A 22,256-nucleotide genomic window follows, 5' to 3' on the forward strand; every position below is an offset into this window, starting at 1 on the left:
GTAAGTTACAAGAAGAGGTCATGAAGTATATGTTTGACACATAAAATCTGTCAATATTGCTTTCATTGCGTCACAATCAGCGATTTTACGACTCGTGAGCGCTCACTCTGAGTGAACGCTCACGAATCATAAATCGAATGTGACGCGCTCAAAGCGAAATTGGCAGGTTTTATGAGTCAAACACATACTTTACACCCTCTTCCTGTTACTTACAAGTGCAACATAGCATTATAACATCTAATGATTGCATAATTCCGAAAAATATTTTTTTATAGCAAGTGAGTGGAATCAACCCTGATCCCTAACATATTGTTCTTGGCGAGTTAGGTTGCACTTGGAGTCCGAGCTTTTTGAACGTTTATAATTGAGAATCAACCGGAGGAAACTTTTCAACTTCCGGTAAAAATGACAGGGTTGTTTCTCACTTGGTGAATTTTTAGGAAAATACTTGTAGATGCACCAAACTTCTTTCCTCCCCCGGATCTAAGAGGACCTTTCTAATCTAATCTAATAATCTAATACCAACGCAGCCAGTACGAGAAAGCATCCTGGAAAATGATTAGGTTAGATGAGGTATAATCATTTTTCTTGTCTAATTGATGTTTACAGCACATCTGAGATATGATATAAACATCAATACGGCCAGGCCTACTGCGTTGTATTTGCCGCAAAGATGATTCTTGGAAATGAATGGGAACATTTCTTGAATCTACAGGGGTGGAAGGATGCGTGGACATGCGCTCCGAATTACTATGTGTAGTTGTGTGTAATGTATAAATATTTGTACAATACTGAAGAATCATAAAATAATGCAATGGAAGGATCTTACCGAATTTTCTCCTATGTAAACAAAAATTTGGACAGCTCTCATTATATTCTGCTCTTCCGCCGTCGTTAATTGCTTCCTTTGGCTTGGACTTTTTCTCTTACGCTGCTGGCAATTTCCTTCCGTAGATCGTCCTTGGTTGGTTGGTTCTAATATAATTCCGCCTTTTTGGTCGGTTTGATGTCCACCAAATGTAATTGAATTGCCATGGTGATCTGGAACGATGCTCACGTCCAAAGTCGCTGGTCCACCGAGCGCTCCGTGTGCGAAAGGAGAATGAAAGAAATAAATAAAGAAAGAAAGAAATACGAAAGGGATCAGTTTCAAGAAGTGACAGTTTCATCAGATTCCCCAACTAACCATACTCAAGCAAAGTAAGAATATACAAGCTATATTGCGACTATATGGTTACTTGGGTACTCATATGACCGTCAGAATGATTCATCGGTTGCGAAGTGAAGTATTTCTGAAAGTGATGCGGAATATTTCTCAATGTTCACAACACATTGAACATTTATCATTGTAAACCCTACCGCCATCTGTCGTATACACTATGATGGGCAATACACTCAACAGATGGTTGTAGTGAGTAAATGTCTAACGCTAGGGAATTGATTATGTACACCACGTGGAAACATTTAAATTGTCCGTTAAAAACGATTTTGATGAACGTTTTAAGAGTGTTATGTCTGCTTGTCTGTGATCATACCTCCACTATCGTAACATCGGGTAATCTACGAAATTACTTGCATTTTTCTCAGGCACTTTTGATCTAACTGCAATTACTCTCTCATACTCGAAATGTGCCACAACGACGCCCTATGCGCACTCTGACCGAAGCGCAGGGTGTCATTACAGATTGAGAACCTTTATATAAAAACGCCAGTTTTGAATTTAGGTAAATTACCATCATACGAACATCAGCCATAGAGCCACCCTATCTCCACAAATGATATAAAATGCAACAACATTCAACAACTAAATACGACAGGGCATCGTTTGCTGGCTGTTGCCGCGGGTATTGTGGATTGCCCAGGTACCCAGTTCAAGCTTCAGTTGGCTGCGGTGGATCCTCTTTTTCTTCTACATCTGCATACATAGTGCGAATAAGGGCGTCTATGTGATGTTTTGCTGTACCAGTTGTGGACATTATTACATTTTTTTTTTCGTAAACTTGTTGAGGACGCCTTGTCTTCCCACAATCCTTTTGACGTATGACTACGTCTGTGATTTCTATATGGGGGTTCACTTTGTGAAAACCGACAATGGAACATGTAACAAAATTTTGAAAGATTTTGAACGTTAATAACTCAGCTGCCCCTGGACCAATTTCAATAATTTTATCACCAATTGTTCAGATATATTTCTACGCATCTGTTAAACTTAAGACTTTATAATTTTTCAAAATGTAACTAGTGAAAATTGCACGAATGTGCAACTGTTGCTTTGATAGTTAAAATTATCACCGATTGCCTGCGAAAAGCGATTTTCCTAACACAGATTTCAAAGTTAAATTCCATTCCATCCACCAAACGATATTTATTCAATCACCGCGTGGTGAGTGGTGGTGTTCTCCAGTACACAATGAAAGGCTCCCCACAAGCAGCTAGCTTCCAAGGCTGACCTCAACCGCTGATCGGATTCAGTTCTAATCACCGTATGTGGTGCTGTCCGGTCGGCGCGTGGTGTTAAACATTGTTTTCCAGTACACAACGAAAGGCTGCCTGCAAGCAGTGAGCTGCAACCCACATGAGCATCCATAGAAGGAGGAAGAAGCAGTACCGCTATTGATCGGAATCTGTAGCTCTTCTTGAGTTGCAGAGGGCCATCTATGTCAAGCGCGTCACCCTCATTCCAAATAACGTACAGCTCATCAGCCTCATCTGTGTTTAACTCCCTTATAGCTCAGCATTACTCAACCATCACGACAAAACGGTCCTTTTCAGGACCACCATAAGTTTGTAAAAGAGTATTTTGTGGAATTAGGGCGTAACAACTTTTGTAAACAATGACTTCTTTCGATGATGTCTTGAAAGTCAAGGCTCGCCCACGCAAATCAACATCACCATCAGGTAGGGTAAGACTTTCTCTATCCGACGGTAATTTCGGTTTGCGTGGGCGTGCCTTGAATTCCTAAAATTCATCCAGAGAAGTCATTGTTTACAAAAGCTGTTACGTCTAATTCCAATCTAGATATGTTTAAATCTAATATACCATGTAATTTAAGGCAACATTGGTGTTTGATTTCAAAAATTAAAGTCGGTCGCGGCATGAAAGTGGTCTGATTTTGATCCAGAGATGATGGTTTTTACTTCTTAAGACGCCAAGAGGAATTTTTTCTACGAATCCGTTAAAATCAAGACTTTATTATTTTTCAAAATGTCACTATTGAAAATTGCAAGAATATGCAACTGTTGCTTTGATAGTTAAAATTATCACCGATTACCTGCGAAAAGCAATTTCCCTAAAACAGATTTCAAAGTTTAATTTCATCTTGTCTCACCAAACGGTGTATATTCAATCACCGCGTGGTGAGTGGTGGTGTTCTCCAGTACACAACGAAAGGCTGCCTGCAATCAGCGGGCTGCAGCCCACATGAGCATCCTTTTTTTTAATCTAGTTCGTTTATTTGTAAGGTACAATCGCGTTAGCTTTACGGAGACGACAATTATTTGTTCTTTGTTTGTAACAAAATTCACTTTATATGAGCATCCATAGAAAGAGGAAGAAACTGCACCGCTATTGATCGGAATCAGTAGCTCTTCGTTTTTTGTTTTTTTTTGTATGGACAATACGGTTCGAACGAAAACTAGAATATGGGTGAATGTCATAGAGTCCTATTGATTGGAGGTTATTGCGAGCGTCGTAGTGACATGAGGTGTGTTCGACTCTGTTCGACAAGTTGGTGCAATTCACAGTGCATACTTCAAGAGCAAATTTTCATTACGTCTAATGTAACAAAGGTAAACAAAGTCGAGCTATCAGTGCCAATCGATGCTCCTGCTATTACACTATATACTGTCCTAATATAGGATCACATCCCATTTTTAAATTTATTTACCAGTCGAATTGCTTTTTGACGTAATCACCTTCCGATCAAAATAGTTTTCGATGTTACTTAAGTCACCCGATTTCTATGGAGATGCCGCTTGCCTTAAGTAACAGCACTGAGAAACCCGTGAAAAGTGTACTTTCGTCGTTTCGCTTTCTCATTATTAAAGTGAATAAATCGAACTGTTTGTTGCTAAGATGATCTCGGTGGTCCTAAAATGATGAATGGGCTGCACGTAAGGAGACGTAATTGATAATTCTCCCGAATATCCTGGTAAATACACTTTGACTTAAGTAACAATAGGGGCCACCAAACGACGTATCATATCTTTTGACTTAAAAACCAGTATTTCTTAGCATGAAAGCTAGCGATTTGCCTTTGTATGATTAAAACCCGGCTGAATATGTTAAACATTGCTATCACTATGGGATTATATGTGTTTAATTGGAAATAGGAATAAATTTTCGGTCATCCAAACAAAACTTTATTTTTCTCGGATCGGTGCGAATGTTACTTACGACATAATGAAAATTTGCTCTTGACTTATTTGTGTTCTTTGCTACTATACTTCAGCGTTAGTCATGTAAACTGTTCCGATCTTTGAGGTATTTCTGAGCAGTGCTGTTAATTTTCATATCATTCGATTGAAGATGAACCGATACATCCATTCAATCAATTCTGTGAAAACGAATTCTCACATGACCAAAATTTGAAGAGCCCCTTTCTCATTCGAAGCTCATCGTCACTCACTATCATTTGATATACGACAGTGGAGTATGGAAGAAACCCAGCAAAAAGGTCCCGAACAGACAAGTCGACCCGATGTTGGATTAATGTAAAGTAAATTTAAGATCGATGTCGAACCTAATGTCGTGTTGTTGTCGGGTCAATGTCGGGTCAACATCGGGTTGGGGTTTGGGAGAAGTCAGGATGGTGTCGGGTTGGCTTAGCTTTTTCGCCGGAATGTCGACCAGAGCTCCGTTTATGTGTAGGTTACACTCAATTGAATGATATCAAGCATTTCTCAAATGAGAATGATCCATGCCTTCGTCAAATGACTAAGCAACTGATATCACCCATTCGAAGGAGGTTCCCGTTGATAGCGGATAGCTGCTATTCTCATTTTCGTCAAAAATGTTCAATTGATTTTGAGAATTTACAGCACTGTTTCTGAGTACATGCGTGTAGGTAGACGACGAAGTACGTGATTGATGAACGGAGTGATCTCAGTGAGTGACCAATGGTCAGCTATAGGCAATTGCTTCCTCCGGGTTACATCTAGGTAGCATGATGGTTGATCTTCATCGTTACCGAAAAAGGTAAAAAAAATATTTCCATGGTAACCTAGGCAACGTGACGCGTCCAGAATAACCCATATTAAATGTTTTTGAGTAAGTGCTTCAATCACGGCTACATGATTCCACCGCAACGTGTCCTACACACTCAGTTTTTTTCTACCGAGCTCGGCTGTGCAAATCTCGGAAAAAAAAGTTTTACTGAGATCTCATCAAACATTTCATTTGTTTGCTGAGATTCAGCTAAGCATTCTCAGCAACTCAGCAATCAAATGTCATTTTTGCTGAGATCTCAGTGAAACTTTTTTTGCCGAGATTTGCACAGCCAAACTCGGTAGAAAAAACTAAGTGTGTATCATGGTCAATAGTATTCCCAAATGCCACAACAAAAGCAAACCACATCAGGAATCACGATCCAAAGCCCACACCCATGATAGGAACATACTGAAAAATGAAGCAATACCTAACATTACACAGCAAAGTCAGCTCAGTGAGCTGTTCAAGGAAGTGTGATAAGTCACTGCACGGGAATCAATAAGGCCGGTGTTCGTTTTCAGCGTTAATTTTGATTGTTATCATTTTGAGATGAGTATAAAAGAAACTTTCTTCGAATCATATTAAAAGAAAACAAGGTTAATTAAATAATTACCATTTAAATCATATTAACTGCGAAACGCTTTTCGCTGTTTCCATTATTTCACTCTACTTGCTCGTTTGGAGTGAGTACTTTTCTTTCCTTCCTGTTTGCGACTTTCTCGAGTCAATGTGTGTGTGTGCAATGATACATCATTATTGTTGCTTTTCTTCTACCACTGGACAAATGCCAAATTCAGACTCAAGCTTCGACTGTTCTGGCATATCTTCGCTTCGATTCAGAAACATAAGAGAGAATAATTGAAAAAACTACAAACTTAACTAACGTTTTTTTTTTGTCGAAATATAGCTTTTTTGACTGGGTAATATTTTCGCTTTAGACAAATACATTTGTTTTCTGTTGCTTTGTTCAAATTTGATCACACTCTCAAAATACTCTTATACTTGTATAGTGTTACTTTTAATATTTTGTTTCAGTTGCTGCATTCTGCTTCTAATAGTCTATAATATGTTTGCCATTTGTTTCGTCTTTTTACCTTGTATTTCATCAAGCCGTACCTATCTACATTTATTTCATCCACGCTCATTTTAGATGCATCCCTTTCCGGTTTTCCTATATAGGTTTTTTTTTAGAGCAAAGCAAAATTATTCATTAAATGTTTGCAGTATACTACTTGCTTAGCGTCTCTCCTCACCACCTCTCTTTCTGCACCATTTTTTGTAGCTCTTACTTTTGTAGTCTTTCGGTAAGCTCTCAGTCTGAGCTACCGCAGTCTTGACGTTGTAAGATTTCATTTTTTTTTTCGTTTTTGACATCTTTATCTTTGTTAGTAACTTTGTGACTGTTGTGAGAAATGATAGAAAATAGCAAGTAGATTTTGTTTTCGGTTGCTCTTATCAGTGTAATATTCGAGTTAGATTCAGAGGTGGATAGACAGTAAATCAAAACGATTAAAGTTTTAAAAGAAAACCAGAAAACTTAAATCAATTGGTTTTGACAAGCTTTATAATACAGTTGATAATGTGTTGTTTCCAGTTTGCTAAGAGAGATAGAGTGGATCATTTCATCACTTAACAATTAAATATTGGTCGTTTTGTTCGGTTAAACTTTTCAACAGATATCCAACACTAGTGTACCTACTTTGCTTCTCTTCCGAGGAATGAACTTATAGAAATGGCTATAGTAGGGGGAGCGTTTATCCAGCAGAATGTGTTATAGTTATCTTGTTAGGAATTCTTGTGTTTAAGGTTGGATTTGTTTATTCTGCTTCTACAACAATACTACGAAAAGATATCTCATCTATTGGAAAATAGTCTGTATTTAGCTTTTATTCGCTGTAATATCTTCGGTCAATGATGCTTCTCACCGCAGTTCGGAATCATCAGTTTGCGTAGAAGTTTCTCCGTTTGTTTTTTTTTACTCATCTTCTGTGTTACGCTAGTGTAGAATGAGTTTAAAAATGGTGTTTAATAAATAAATTCTTGCATTTTCACAAACGTGTCCCCTTTCTTCATTCATTTTCCTAGCAACAGTTTCGTAGTAGAGCGCAGCGAAAAATCTCGTGTTTTCAACAACTATTCATTCGTTATCAGAGACTGCAACAGGTGCAAATGGGGCACAGGCGCCAATGGACAGCGATCGGATAGCACAGCTTCCCTTCGGCTTCCAGTTGGCAGCTGTTCCTGCAAACGCACCATATCAAATCAACAGTCCTGTTTCGTACGCACTCATGCTTCCCGTTCTTAAAGGTATAAATTTCATTTCGTTTTTACGCTTGAACTAACGGAGAGTTAGTAGGGAGTTTATTTGTATTTTCGTTCGGGTTTGATCTTGTGCGACAGCATTTCCTCCTTGGTTAGTTTCGTGCGGAACTCCGACATTAGATCCTTGCAGGTAGTAGCAATCTCCGCCAGTTGAGTAAACAGCTCTTCACCACGTTTGCAGTAAGCTGTGCGAATAGAAATGAAAATAATTGAACCGAAATTCAAAGTTTAGATTTTTTGCAATGATTATGCTGCAGGATTAAACTCACCGTCTTGATCGTAATCGACATAGTTCGTCAGTTTGTATAGCTCTCTCGATTCAGGCAAGAACTTCATCAGGAATTCATTCACCTTCTGGTGGTGATCGACAACTTCTTCCTCCGTTTGCTGTAGATCCGAAATAGCCGCATGCTGATTGTACATTTCCACCGACATATCGTGCTCCTGTAAATTAAATTGAATAGAAATCAGTTGTTGAAGCCGCCCGCAAAAACTGACGCACAATAATTACATTCAAAGATCGCAGCTGAGCCAAATCGTTCTCCGATAGCATACCGTTCTTCGGTTCATCACTTTCCATCGGTTCGACGTCGTCCGCGCGTTCGGACGGATCAATGGCCACTAGTTCTTTGACGCGATTTGCGTACCGCAGCGTGTTCAGCGTGTGCTCACACGAACTCAGTCCCGGTGAAATCATTGCAATCATACAGGTTTTGCTCTTCTCTCCGATAAACGAATCCCTCAGGACCTGGGTTAGCTTACTCACACGGAATGGCAAGTGGGCGTTCTGTTTTCCGAGTGCTCTAATACATTCCTTCAGCGCTAGTAGGGATTTGTTGATTTCTGCACCCTCCATTCGAGTTTGTCTGTTGGCCGATGATGTGTCCGCACCTCGTTCGTTACCTGCCAAATCAATGAAGGAGAACTTGCCGTGAATCTTCGTGGATCCTGAAGGCCGGACTACGATCTGAAAGACGGCATGCGATCGAGAAGAGTTTGCATTGGCCGACGTTTGACCCGATGTGCGTGTGCTGTTGCCATGGTTGATGATACTTAGCACCTCTTCTACGGAATCAACTACTTTCTCTGTTAGACCAACAACCTGCACCTGCTGCTTGCCATCCTCAAGAACGCGTAGTTTCTGTTTGTCCGAAAGGAGATCAAATACCTAAAAAAAAAAGTACACGGTCAATACGATCACAAATAGTTTTCAAAATTGTCCCACTCACTTTTCCACTGTAGATCTCAAAGAAGCTCGCCGATACCACCAGATTCAGAGGGCTATATTTCGGGCTGTGCAGATAGGTGAAAACATCCTTGGCGGCCATTGCGTAGATGCCGTTTTTACAGTCCTGAACCTTACCGTTGAAATCGCCTCCCATGGTGTGTGTTTTTCCGGAACCCGTTTGACCGTATGCGAAGCAAGTGGCCATTCCACCTTCGAAAATTGTCTGTACTAGAGGCTTTGCCGTGTATCTAAAGTAAATAATAAAGATGTCATTTCCTAATCTCTTAAAACATGAACAAATCTTACTTGTAGACCATCTCGTTGTCACAGGTATCGTCAAACGCATAATCGAACCGGAAGTTGTGGTTCTCCAAGAACTTTGTCAGATCCACCTTGGATTTGGGTTCGTGCACAATCAGTGTATCCTTCGTGGGCACGCAGATGACGTCCAGTTCTTTGCGCATTACTTCCTTCCGACTCAGCGGCCTCTTGCGTACGCTCACCGTAATTTGATTATCGGTGATGGCTTGACCGTCGAGGAGTGGCCGGAAATCGATTTGGCTTTGGTATTCACGAATCATCGCCGCCAGTTCCCAGTTGGGGTTCCCCGGATCGAGATTCATTAGGGCATTCTTTTCCTCCCGTATGACCGCTTGCTTGGCTCGTCGTTTCTCGCGATTTTCCTTCAATCGTTCAACCTCCTTCACAACGTACGATCGACGCGGGTTGGAAGCGTCCTTCTGAAGCTGCGAGGCTGCCGTTGTTGGTGGAGGTGCGATCTGGCTAGCAGCCGTAGGTTGAGCGGCCACCGACATCCTGCCTATGGTGGGCTGTGCCTGTGCGGAGAAAGAGGACAAATATGTCATTCAAGGTAGATTCATACACACAACATTAGACATACCTTAGCCTGTTTAGCTTTCTGCGGGGGAATGTTCTCGGACTGGTCTTGGCCGTTGATGCTCGGGGCCAGCGAGGTTCGCGCTGTTCGTGCAGCTCCTGTTGGAAGAAAAAAGGATATGTTTATTTAACCAAGCACATGACAGTAAACCGGTGACTTTGGTAGGCTATGTGGGATGTCTACTAGATTGGATACATTTTTAAAGTGGCAAAAAAGGTGAGAGCTTTTAGGCTGTGTTCCATTTGGTGAATTTTCACTTAAATTTGACAGATGGAAAATTTTCAAATAAACCTGCTATTGTACCAGACTTATTACTGACAGACCAGGAATCAATTTTGACAAACACCTTCTCGAAAATAGGAAGATCAACAACAGAGGGATTTTCGAACATCTTAATTTATTTTCGAAGTGTCAAATTTAAGTGAAAATTCACCAAATGGAACACAGCCTTAGTAATAGCGAATTAGTTTATTATTCAGTTCCAACCTGGATCGGGTATCAAGATTGGTTCTACTTGTTTTCTGACAAACGTCAGTTTGCTCGTTTGTTTTTAAAACCTAGCTCAGGTTGAGGTTCACACTGACAAAAAGTTCGGTTTCGCACTGGGTTGGAACTGGTGTTAACCCCGATAATAAACGAATTCGCTATAAGGAATGACATCAAAACCACAATTCTTAGATCAACAATTGAAATAGACTTTAGATTTCAGATTTTTCTCGAGAATCAAAACACACCTACGCACAGAAAGCATCGGCATGACACTGGGTTTGGATGAAAGACAATCAGTTCAGCTGCATAGTGGACGTTTGATCGAGGCAAATGGCTACGAGGTTTACGAAGGGGAAATGATTAGGGACATGATTCGAGCCGAATCGTACAAGTATCTTGGTTTTTGTCAGCTCACCACCATTTGCCATACTGATATGGAGCTGCGAGATAACGTTTTGAGTCGGATGAATTGCGTCCTGAAGACTTCCTTGAACGAGGGAAACATTGCCCGAGATTCAAAAAATATCAGAATATAACCTAGTAAAGCCTAGACTAATGTGAAGAAAACTGGGAACACGGTTTGGGCCAAATACCGGTCTAGCGAACATGCTACGTCGCTGTCAGGTAAACTTTAGAATTGAATTGGAGGAATGTATACAAAAACAAATCGTTCATTATTGTGAAAAAATTCTGGATTGCGTTTAGCAAAATTAGCTCATATTTCGGTTGAAAAAATAATCATAACTTGTTTTAAGGTATCTAAAAGTGCATTTAATCGTATCAGAAAGTGTTTTCAATGGGATATACGGTAAATGTGATCATGCAACTAGTATAAATAATGAACTGAAAACAACATCTTATATCTAGGTTGGCAAGCACAAAACTAAATCTAATATTCTACAATTTCCTAGATCTAGTGACTAGAATTGTGGATAAAAGTCCAGACTAGTATCGTAAGTATCCTAAACCTAAATTGGAATTTATATGAAAATCTAATTATCCATGATTGAACTCAGATTAGTGAAGAAACGTTTTGAGATCGATAAATCACCGCAAATCGCTCGTAGCAAGAGGTGTAGAGAAGAAACTATCTTTTGTAAGTAGAGTTTAAATTTGTATATCGTAAAACACTAATTTGAATATTAAATTTGCAGTTTGAGCTGCGTCAATCAGCTGCTACAAAACAGTGGTGGAATTCTTGAAAGTTTTCCGAACATTCTCAAAAAAAGATATTCGGATTAGGATAACCCCAAATATGAGTGTTAATCTCACTACGACAGCCTGCGCTGCCTGTTCGACGACGTCCGAAGCAGATAAAGGGATGGGTGCCTGCGATAGCTGCAACAGATGGTTCCACTACCGGTGTGTAGGTGTACAGGAGGAAAACATCCACGATCAGGAGAAGTGGTTCTGCCCGACGGAGCAATGCCAGAAGGTGGAGGAAGAGCAGGTAAATCTGTTGGGAGATCCCAAGAAGAAAGGGAAATCTTCCAAAAAGATGCTTGTAACGGACGAAAAATCGGACTTGTCCAGCGTCAAGTCCGACCGGCAGTCCGGTTCCCGGCTCGAGAAAAAGCTAAAAGAGCTAGAGAGGGAGCTAAGAGCGAAGGAGAAGGAAATGGAGATATAACGTCTGCTATGGAAGAAGAGGATGGAAATGGATCGGAAGCTGAAGGAGAAAAGGCTCCAAATGGAGAACGAGATGCGAATGCAGGAAAGGGAGCAGGAAAAACAGCTGCTTGAAAAGGCCCTCAAGGACGAACAAGCGCATTTGGATAAAATGGAACGGATGCGAGAAAAGTACCAGGCAAAGATGGCAGGCGTGAAGGAGAAGTTGAATGCTTCCGTAAAAGAACGGAAAAAGAATGAAAAGGAAGTGGATCTTCAGGAAGGAAGCTCGAAAGACCAAAACCAAGCGCAGGAGAAGAACAAGAGCGGAGCGAAGCTGAATAAAGGTACCGGAAGTGGAAAATTAGAAGAAAAGGAAGTTTCAGAAGATAAATATAGCGAAGAAGATAGCGAACACGATAGCGACGAGGAGGAAACTGATTCCGGAGAGGAAGAATCGGATGAAGAAGATGAAAACGAAGAAGCCGAAGAAACGTCCGACGAGTCTGAAGCGGAGTCGGAAGAAGAAGTGAAACCGGAAAAGAAATCGAAGAAGAAGAAGCAAGACTAAAAGAAGGTGGTGCCACACGGGCTGGGGCGGCAATCCGCTGGACCAACGAAGACGCAATTGGCTGCGCGAAACGGGATCTCTAGAAAACTTCCCATATTCACGGGGAAACCGGAGGAATGGCCTCTTTTCATAGGAAGTTACGAAGCGTCGAACGAAGCGTGTGGATACAACGATATCGAGAATCTTGTTCGTCTACAGGAGAGTCTCAAAGGACCAGCATTGGAGAGCGTTCGGGGACAGTTGTTGCTACCGAAATCCGTACTGAAGGTGATCTTCAAGCTGCGTCAACTCTACGGTCGTCCGGAACAGCTGTTACATTACCACCTGGAGAAGGTGAAGCAGTTGGATCCTCCGAAAGCCGAGAAGTTGGGGACGTTCATTCCTTTCGGAAACGCGGTAGAGCAACTGTGTGACCACCTTGAAGCGGCGGATCTGAAAGAGCATCTCGTCAATCCGTTGCTGGTACAGAATCTGGTAGACAAACTTCCTTCCTCCGATAAGCGTGAATGGGTACGCTTCAAAAACAAGGAGAAGAAGGTCACGTTGCGGACGTTTTCCGATTTTCTGTCGAGAATCGTATCGGAGGCATGTGAAGCAAATGCCTGCGTCGAGGTGAAAGAACTCAAGGACATTCACTTCGTAAAAGCTGGTAAAGGAGGTGTGAAGTAAAAAGGAGCGGTGTATAACCACAGCGGGACCGGAAGTTCGATGGACAGCTTTCCAGTTAGCACCCCAGAATCCAGGAGTCTAAAGCCTTGCAAAGCGTGCTATCGCACAGATCATCGGCTGCGGTTTTGTCAAGATTTCAAGACGATGTCATTTGCGGATCGCATGAAGGTTGCTGGCAAGGGTAAGCTGTGCCAAATCTGCCTGAACGACCATGGAAACGCACCGTGTCGGTTCAAGATTCGATGCAACGTTGGCGAGTGTCAGGAACGTCATCATCCTCTACTGCATCCTCTAGCATCGTCAGTTGTGATGAACACACACATTCATCTGCAAGGGACGATCCTCTTCCGGATGATTCCAGTCTCGCTACACTGCGGGAATCGAACAGTGAAGACGTTAGCTTTTCTGGACGAAGGAGCTTCAATCACGTTGGTGGAGCGATCGTTGACTGACCGACTAGGGGCAAAAGGAGCTCTCCATCCCCTCACTATCAAATGGACCGCTGATGTTACTCGAGTTGAAAAAGACTCAACGAAGATGAACCTTTGGATATCCGCCTCCGGAAGCGAAGAAAAGCTGATTTTGAGTTGCGTACAGACCGTGGAACAACTTCTTCTGCCGAGACAGTCACTGGACGGTGCTGAGATTTGTACTGCTTACCATTTCCTCCGCGATCTACCGATTTCTTCGTACCCTAGTCAAAGTCCCGGTATGCTCATCGGTTTGAACAACCTTCACGCCATCGCACCAATGGAAGTTAAAGTCGGAGAGCAAGGAGAGCCAATCGCAGTACGGTGCAAACTCGGCTGGTCAATTTACGGTCCTATGGGAGGACAATCGAAACGTCGGCAGAACTTCGTAGGGTATCATCACGAAATCTCGAATGAAGACCTGCACAACCTGCTGAAGGAGCACTACGCGGTGGAAGAATCGGTAGTTGCTGTATCACAGGAGTCGAAGGATGAGAAACGAGCTCGAGAGATCCTAGACCGAACAACAGTGCGCGTTGACGATCGCTTCGAAACCGGAATGCTGTGGAAAACCGACAATCCAAAGTTTCCGGATAGCTACCCCATGACGGTGCGCAGATTAAGGCAGTTGGAGCAACGGCTGCAGAGGACACCGGAGCTATACGAGAACGTGAGAAAGCAGATCGGTGAATACCAGCAGAAGGGCTACGCACATCTGGCGACGCCGGAAGAATTGGCTACGTTCGATCCCCAGGAGTTCTGGTAGTGCTAAATCCGAAGAAGCCTGCGAAGGTACGACTGGTGTGGGACGCAGCAGCAATGGTGAACGGTGTCTCCCTGAATTCCCAGTTGCTCACAGGTCGACATGCTCACTCCACTTCCGGGTGTACTAAATCGTTTTCGAGAACGACCCATCGGCTACGGCGGAGATATTCGCGAAATGTACCACCAGCTACTGATGCGAGCGGCAGATAAGAAGGTACAGATGTTCGTGTTCCGGAACTCACCAAACGAGTCTCCAAGCATATATATAATGGACGTCGCAACGTTCGGATCGAAATGCTCACCGTGTCAAGCGCAGTACGTGAAGAACAAAAATGCCATCGAGTTTTCCATGGAATTTCCAGAAGCAGCAGCGGCGATAATAGAAAAGCATTACGTCGATACGGTCGAAGAAGCAATCAACAGAGCGAAAGAAGTTAGATACGTTCATTCGAAAGGAGGTTTCGAGATTATGAACTGGGTGTCGAACTCTGGAGTGTTTCTCGAGGAACTGGGAGAGGTCAAGAAGGAACAGTCGGTGCATTTCAACCGGGACAAGAAAAGCGGAATCGAGCGAGTTCTTGGTATTATCTGGAATTCTAGGCAGGACGAGTTTTCGTTTTCAACGGAGCATCGGCAAGACGTGAGACCGTATCTGATGGATGGTGAGCTGTGTAATGGGATTCTTCGACCCATTAGGCTTGCTCACACCGTTTACGATCCACGGGAAAATGGTGGTGCAAGATCTGTGGCGCACGGGCTGCGAATGGGACGACGCAGTAGATGACAAGAGCTTCGAAAAGTGGGAACGCTGGACGGGTCTGTTGCCGAAGGTGGAAGACATACGCATACCTCGCTGTTACTTCAAAGACGTCCGCTCATCTTTAATCAACTCCCTGGAACTGCATGTCTTCACGGATGCAAGCATTTACGCATACGGTTGTGCAGCCTACTTCAGAGCAATAATCGACGGAAACGTGAAGTGTTCGCTGGTGATGTCACGATCAAAGGTAGCTCCACTAAAACTACAATCGGTTCCACGTCTCGAACTGATGGCTGCTGTTCTCGCGGCCAGGATGCTGCATACGGTAAGATCCAATCATTCTTTTCCCATTACTAGAAACGTTATGTGGAGTGATTCTCAAACGGCTCTACATAAGTTGGATCCGGTCGGATCAACATAAGTACAAGCAATTCGTTGCTTTTCGAATCGGCGAAATACTGGAGCTGACATCCACAAACGATTGGAGGTACGTTCCGTCCGATATGAACATCGCCGACGTCGTAACGAAGTGGGGACAAGGACTGCCACTAGAATCAGATGGTCCATGGTTCAACGGACCGCAGTTTCTGTACGAATTGGAGTCAGAGTGGCCTGAGCAGAAGAAAACGGTGTTCGACGTCCCGGAAGAGATGAAAGCGTGCGTGTTATTCCACGAAGCGTCGAATTCCAGTCCTTTGATCAACGTCCACGTAACGTCATGGCTCTCCCTGGCAAATCCACATCACCATCGAGTAGGAGAAGATTTCCCCTACTTGATAGATATGTTGGTTTGTGTAGGCATGCCTTGAATTCCTAGAAATCAACGAGAGAATTCATTGTTTACAAAGGTCGTGGCCTATCTAGAATTTTGTCAGGCAAGGCGTTTCCGCGATGGGAAAAAGTGGTTTCCCTAACACAGTTGCCGAATATTAATACGAAGCACGTAATCCTACGTCAAATCTACGGTCGTGTCTTGGATGCAACCTATTACTTTTTGTTGTTGAAGAAAACGTTGAAGTTTGCTACTGATATAACTTGGCTGGAACTGTCAATTAAGGGGATTTTCGTAGCTTTATTTTTCCGGGTTTGAAAGATCGTTGATCGCAGAGATTTTTTGTGTTAGTTGGTAGTTGTCGGGTTCTATGTTCAGTAAAAGACTTAAAATATTTCTCGATAATTTTTTTCGAAGGGACGTATCAGCTTTTGTAAACAATGCGTTTGATCGTCGATTTGACGTAACTGGTAGCTCGCCCATGCATACTAACACCACTATCAGGTAGGCGAAAATTTCCGAAAATATCCGAGGGTAGTGTTAGAATGTGTGCTACCAGTTACGCGAAATTGTCGATCAAATGCATTGTTTACAAAAGCTGATACGTCCCTTCGAAAAAGTGATCGAGATTTATTGTTGTAATGGAAAAGTTGTACTGTTATTGCCATGTTGGTTGAATTTAGTGAGGTTGTTCTAGTTAAAAAAAAACCCATTTGTTGCCCGGTGGGATGATCTCGATCGCACGTGATCTATTTGTACGGTTTAAGATAGAATAATTGTTTTTTTATCGTATCTAGTTCAAATGAAACTAATTGTCGCGTCGGTCGTAGCTTGTTGTGATAAAAGGGACACGGTAGCCTGAACAATGTGGAAGTTTTATGGGTTCTATTCCCATCTTCTAAAATGTCCGCTTTAAGTTTGATTAAGTTTGACGTTAAGCATCTACAACTATGTAAATCGTTAACTTCACTCATGAAGCAATAAAACATGATTAGTTAAAGTATATTTTTTTAAGATGAGTGTTACGGAAATAGGATTCATCATTACGCCCTGAAACAAAAACAAAAACTATTGCTTATGGAGAAAAATTACGAATAATTTATATCGTTTGAGCAGTTAACGTTTCCTACCACTCAAACTTTGTCGTTTAACAATATTTTGAGATTGTTACTTCCAGAAACTTAAGAAAACAAGCTCTTATTTATGTTCTCCCTAAAAAATCAGCAATATGTTTGCTCATTTTTCGACATCTCTGGTAGAAGGGCGTCCAAAAACTGCTCGATTATGTGATTAATTGAACTCTTATAATCAATCATGCATAATCAGTTCTTAATAGTGATGGAGCAATGCGACATGTACTAAACTATGGACAATTGGTATACCACAAATAATCAGAGCAGGGAAAAAACCTATCTATGTTACCAAAGAGCTTAAGTTAAAGTTAAGTTGATGCCTTTCGTGAATCAGGAAGACTCTCTAAAGTGTACACTAGGGTGGGTCAAGTTTATATGGTGGATCGCAATCCCTGGATCCACGCAGCTCTTTCGATTGGTATTGAGGTCCCTTAGCAACTGCGCCAAATTGAACAAATTTGGTTACGATCTGGATTTGCGGGAGAGATTTAAAGTTTGTATGGGAACATGCATGGGAAACGGAACAAAACTATTAATTTGCTTGTCAACATTTAAAAAATCACTCAATTTTAACCAAACCTGGGACTTAGATTAACAAAACTATACTGAACAACTTCATCGAAGATCGCATATGATTCGACTCCTGTGCAAAAAGGTATTATTTTTTTACTGTTGGCCTACCTTTTTGCACAGAAGTCGAATCGATTTGCGGTCTTCGACAAAATTGTTCTGTATAGTTTTCTCAATCCAGGTTTGTTAAAAATTTAGCGATTTTTAATTCTTGACAAGCAATCGAACAGTTTTGTTCCGTTTCCCATACATTTTCCCATAACAAAATTCGTTCAAATTGGGCCCAGTTGCTGGGGACCTCAATACGTATCGAAATAGCTATGGGAAGCAGGGGGTTGTTAGCTTGACGCTACTTAGTGCACACGCAAAACAGTTTTCTCTTACATTTAATGTAAGCTTGGATTTATTGCATCCTCTGCATATGTTTCATACAACAAATGTTGTGGTAGTACTTGCAATGGACTGCAGCGAACAAGCAAGTTATTTCAAAATGCATATTTTGTATAAAACTGTCACGAGATGATTTTCTAGACGCAAAGCATTTGGGGGAAACCGACTTTGTTAAAAAAATATGCTAACATAAGAATTACGAAATAATAAAAAAAAAACTTCCGATGACCACATTACAGAATTTGTTCATGTCGCGAACCATTGCAAATTCTGCATACTTCTCAAGCAAACCTGTAATGAAATCATACATTTCCCGGTTGCATTTAAAAAAATAGCTTGTATTTTCTTTTCCTATGCTGACCATTTTGAACGCAAAGGTAAAAAACCCAACTTTCACACTCCTCTTCAGAAACTGACACTTCATCCAATTTTTCCACATTCATAAAAAGCAGAAGAAAGTTCACAGTTGATCATTACTTTTCGTCACAGTCTCGCTGGAATTTCCACCGCGGCCAATCTGCACACGTATCACCTTATCCGGGGGGCGGAGGGGCTCGGCCGGCACACTTGTCACATTATCTCGACTACTGGTGCTAGCTTTCAGTGCCGGCTTATGAACCACTGGGATTTTCATATTGCTGTTAATACACCAGCAAATAAATGAATACATTGCACATGCTAACTCTTCCCAACCACGACTAGAATCACATTTGACCACACGGTAGAATCAAGCAAAGTTTCTTCAACACCCGGATCTGCGATAACCGATACTCGTCGGTATCATGGACTGCTGAATGCAAACTGCTCGTACAGCGAGTTGAAAACCCATCGTGCGCTACCTTTCGCATTGTTTTTTTTTTTCACGGTGGAAAGGAAATGAGGAAAGAAAGCTCCCCCGGATAATTGATTTTCTTTTTCGCACATTTACGCCACCAGCGCACAGTGGTCGAAACTCGCAAAATCACGTGACCGTTTGAGATTTGAGTACGAAAATTTGATTTTACGTTTGTAGTGTCTTCGGCAAAGTTTCTTAGAATTTTGAGTACTAATCGAATACTAAATCGATTAATCTTCCTAGAAGTGAAATGAAAAATTTACTCTATCTCTGGTACCGGCTCGTCTCTCGTCACTACACCACAGGTACCGCTTACGTGATTGGTTGATTATGGCTAAAAAACTTTGATATCAATTTTCAATAGTTAACCATTGATAAACAACTATCATCGGTATACCAAACAAATCTTACATTGAATCTGAATAAAATGTTGTAATTTAAGTTGAATTTCATTAATAAATGACCATGTTATAAGCGTTCAAAACCTGACACTTTTTCGTCACACTTTATTTTTTGCACCCCAGGATAGTCCAGAAAACCGTAGTCCTACGTCAAAAATCACATAAGTATATTAAATAAGTAACTATCAGGGTGGCAAGTGAATTTCCATTTTGAAATTCCTGTTTTTTTCCTGGTTTTCCTGGTCAATGATTTAAAAATTTCCTGGTTTTAAAAACCATGTATTTAAAAAACAATTTTTAATAAAAAAAAAAAAAATAAAGTGAATCCTTGTACCATCATTCTTCGCGCAATGCGGAATTTCACAAACCAAAATAGGTATTAAGGTTCTTGTGAATGCCTGTGAAATCTTTATCTGATTGTTTGCGGTAAAGAAGCTAGTAGGGAGCCGCGCTACTTCTTCGTATCATGGCGCCTATTTCCGTTCTATGTGCTAAAACTATAATAGCAAAGCGTTTTCACTCATGTTTTTGCAAAAACATCTTTGCTTACAAGATTAATAACGATTGACACTGAAACATTTGCGGTAACCCGTAAAATGAGCGATTTTAGGGGTGTATGACGAAGAAAAGCTGAGATACGACGGACTAGCGCGGAACCCTACCTAATGTCTGAAATTTAGAGATCTATAAGCCCCTAAATCTTGAGATTTCTGTTTTTGAAACTGCGATTTTATTATTGAGATTTTTAGCCAACGGGCTAGTTTATCTCAAGATGAAATTGCGAAGTGTGATATGAATAAAGACTCTTTAAACAAACCTTTGCTTCTAACAATTTTACGGATTTCCAGTTTGTTTAAATTTTCCGCAAATTGTCAACGATTAATGATCTTATTTAGCGGAATTTTTATTACAACATTATATCAAAATCATATGATTAAAAGATTTCATAAACAACGCTGGTTTAATAACTCTTAAAGACTGACTGCTGAAACTCCCTAAAGTTCGTAGAACTTCCCTGAAGCGTTAAAGTCTTTCCTGAAGGGTTCATTGAAGTTTGTATTGCCTGAATTTCATGGGACTTCCCCGAAGTTCGAATGACTTTTTTTAAGATCTTAGGACTTCCCTGCAGCCCGGAGTTTTTTTTAAATTCATATGAATTTCTTAAATATCGTAGAAGTACCACGAAGTTCGTAGAAATTCTCAGAAGTTCGTAGGACTTCCTTCAAGTTCGAAGAACTTTCTCGAAGATCTGAGGACTTCCCTGAAGTTTGAAGGACTTAACTGAATATATGAGGACTCTAAATTTAGAAGAGCTTTCCTGAAGCTCATAAGGCTTTAAATATCGAAGGGTTTTCCAAAAGTTTGTGGGTCTTTCCTTAATTTCTTGGAAATTTCCTGAAGTTTGGAGAGCTTCCATGAATTTCGTAGGACTACCTGTAGCTCAATCGACTTCTCGGAAGTTCTAGGAACTTTTTTGAGCTTGGAGAACTATGTTAAGTTCAGAGTAGAGTATTGAAGACTTCTCTGAAGCTCGGAAAAAATCCATAAGTATCATAGGATTATCCTTAAGTTTTAAGCAATGCCTAAATCTCGTAGAAGTTACATTAAATCTGTAGAACATTCTTTAAAGGCCTTATCTGAAATTTTTAGAAATAGAACTTTTTTATTGAACATGTTGAACAGGTACTTCAAAGTAGTTACGCGTTGGCACTGCTTAAGTCTGCTATCAATTAGCACAAATCATACATGCAATTGATTCGAGAAAAAAATAATTAAAAATAAATGCAAAATATATTTACTAAATTCTCAGGGTAAATTTTTTTCATCAACGTTTAGTTGTGTGAAAGATTTAGCTTGAACAAAATGGATAGTTTTGACCTGATTATAAAAAAAAAATACTTTGACATACATAAAATTTAAAACCTATTTAAATTATACAAACAAGATTATTTTCCTGGTTTTTTCCCGGTTTTTCCTGGTGAAAATAAATTCCCGACTTTTTCCCGGTTTCCTGGTTCACTTGCCACCATAAAATATACTGACAAACAATGTTCTAGAAAAATGTGTATTTTGGCTATATAATCGACTTTCTAGAACATGTCAAACTTTTTGAATTTCCAGAAAAAAAGTTATGGTCAAAAAACTGATCAATGTTTACTGTCTAAAACCTACCGATAGAAAGATACGAATCCTCAGCAAAGTTCTGTTAGGTACAACTTTGACACCAACAATTGTTAAAAGTAGATTTTTCATCTCACTTCTAGGGGTAATATATCAATAATAATATTCAAATAATATAAACCGTACTAACTCAAAATTCTAAGAAACTTTGCCGAAGACACTACATACGTAAAATCAAATTTTCGTGCTCAAATCTCAAACGATCACGTTTTTTGCGTGTTTGGACCACTGTGCATCGTTTTCGATTTCGTCGTCGCCGTTCATTCATTATTCGGCTGTCCAATATCACGGTCCGTAGCGTGATCCAAGCACTATTGTATGGCGTTTCGCGAAAATTGCCTTCGGACGAAAAGCCATCATCTAACCGAACTTGACGTAACGAAAGACTGTTGGGTGGAGGAGATGTTAGTTGTAGGTAAGGGGTTTTTGGAAGGAGTAAACCATTTTCGATTGTGTTGGCTAGAACGCAAAAAAACTGCAGAACGATTTGGGGCAGGTCAAGTCGAACGTACTCACTACTAGTGATCTAGCGACCTAGAGCGGCAGAAGTAACAAGGGAATGCCTGGTTAGATATGCAAATTGTGGTCTATTTATGCACTGGACTCCATGGTATGGGGTCACAACGAAACAGATAATCCACCAAACGGTTGGCATTATCGAGACCTTGTACGGAAATAGATGTTTGCATATCTTCAAACGACTTGCTAAATTAATGCCACGGTCGTAAATTTTCGATTTAGAATTCATGCACCGAGCGAACGAACAGCTTTCCGTCATGGAAGCATGAAAATGCAGCGATAAAACATTCCGACAAAAGAAAAATGGTAAGGAATGGCACCTATAATGCTCAGCAGCAATGTGCGGGTGCATTTACACATATCGTGAGAAAATCTTTAGCTGGGCGCCTTCGAGACTAATTCCTGGTTGCTGCCAACCATCGCCGGCACGCTATAAGGCAATAATTTGTCTCAAGCGCACCGTGTA

General features: G+C 41.0%; 1 protein-coding gene across 9 annotated transcripts in view; it reads right to left on the minus strand.

The window, feature by feature from the left end:
* Positions 1 to 5,719: 5,719 nt before the first annotated feature.
* Positions 5,720 to 22,256, minus strand: part of LOC135704399 (kinesin-like protein Klp10A) — a 187,816-nt gene continuing 171,279 nt past the window's right edge. For all 9 annotated transcript variants that reach the window (XM_065225843.1, XM_065225840.1, XM_065225842.1 and 6 more), the window contains 6 exons: positions 9,661 to 9,755; positions 9,066 to 9,595; positions 8,761 to 9,007; positions 8,043 to 8,699; positions 7,801 to 7,975; positions 5,720 to 7,716 (listed from right to left, as the gene is read on the minus strand). In XM_065225843.1, the coding sequence (XP_065081915.1) occupies positions 7,571 to 7,716; positions 7,801 to 7,975; positions 8,043 to 8,699; positions 8,761 to 9,007; positions 9,066 to 9,595; positions 9,661 to 9,755 (1,850 nt within the window). In that variant the 3' untranslated portion in view covers positions 5,720 to 7,570. The remainder of the gene's footprint in view (positions 7,717 to 7,800; positions 7,976 to 8,042; positions 8,700 to 8,760; positions 9,008 to 9,065; positions 9,596 to 9,660; positions 9,756 to 22,256) is intronic.

Source organism: Ochlerotatus camptorhynchus, unplaced genomic scaffold (genome assembly GCF_037179485.1).
Source record: "Ochlerotatus camptorhynchus isolate MF236.1 unplaced genomic scaffold, CSIRO-AGI_Acam_v1.1 ptg000239l, whole genome shotgun sequence".
In the NCBI taxonomy this organism is placed as follows: domain Eukaryota; kingdom Metazoa; phylum Arthropoda; class Insecta; order Diptera; family Culicidae; genus Ochlerotatus; species Ochlerotatus camptorhynchus.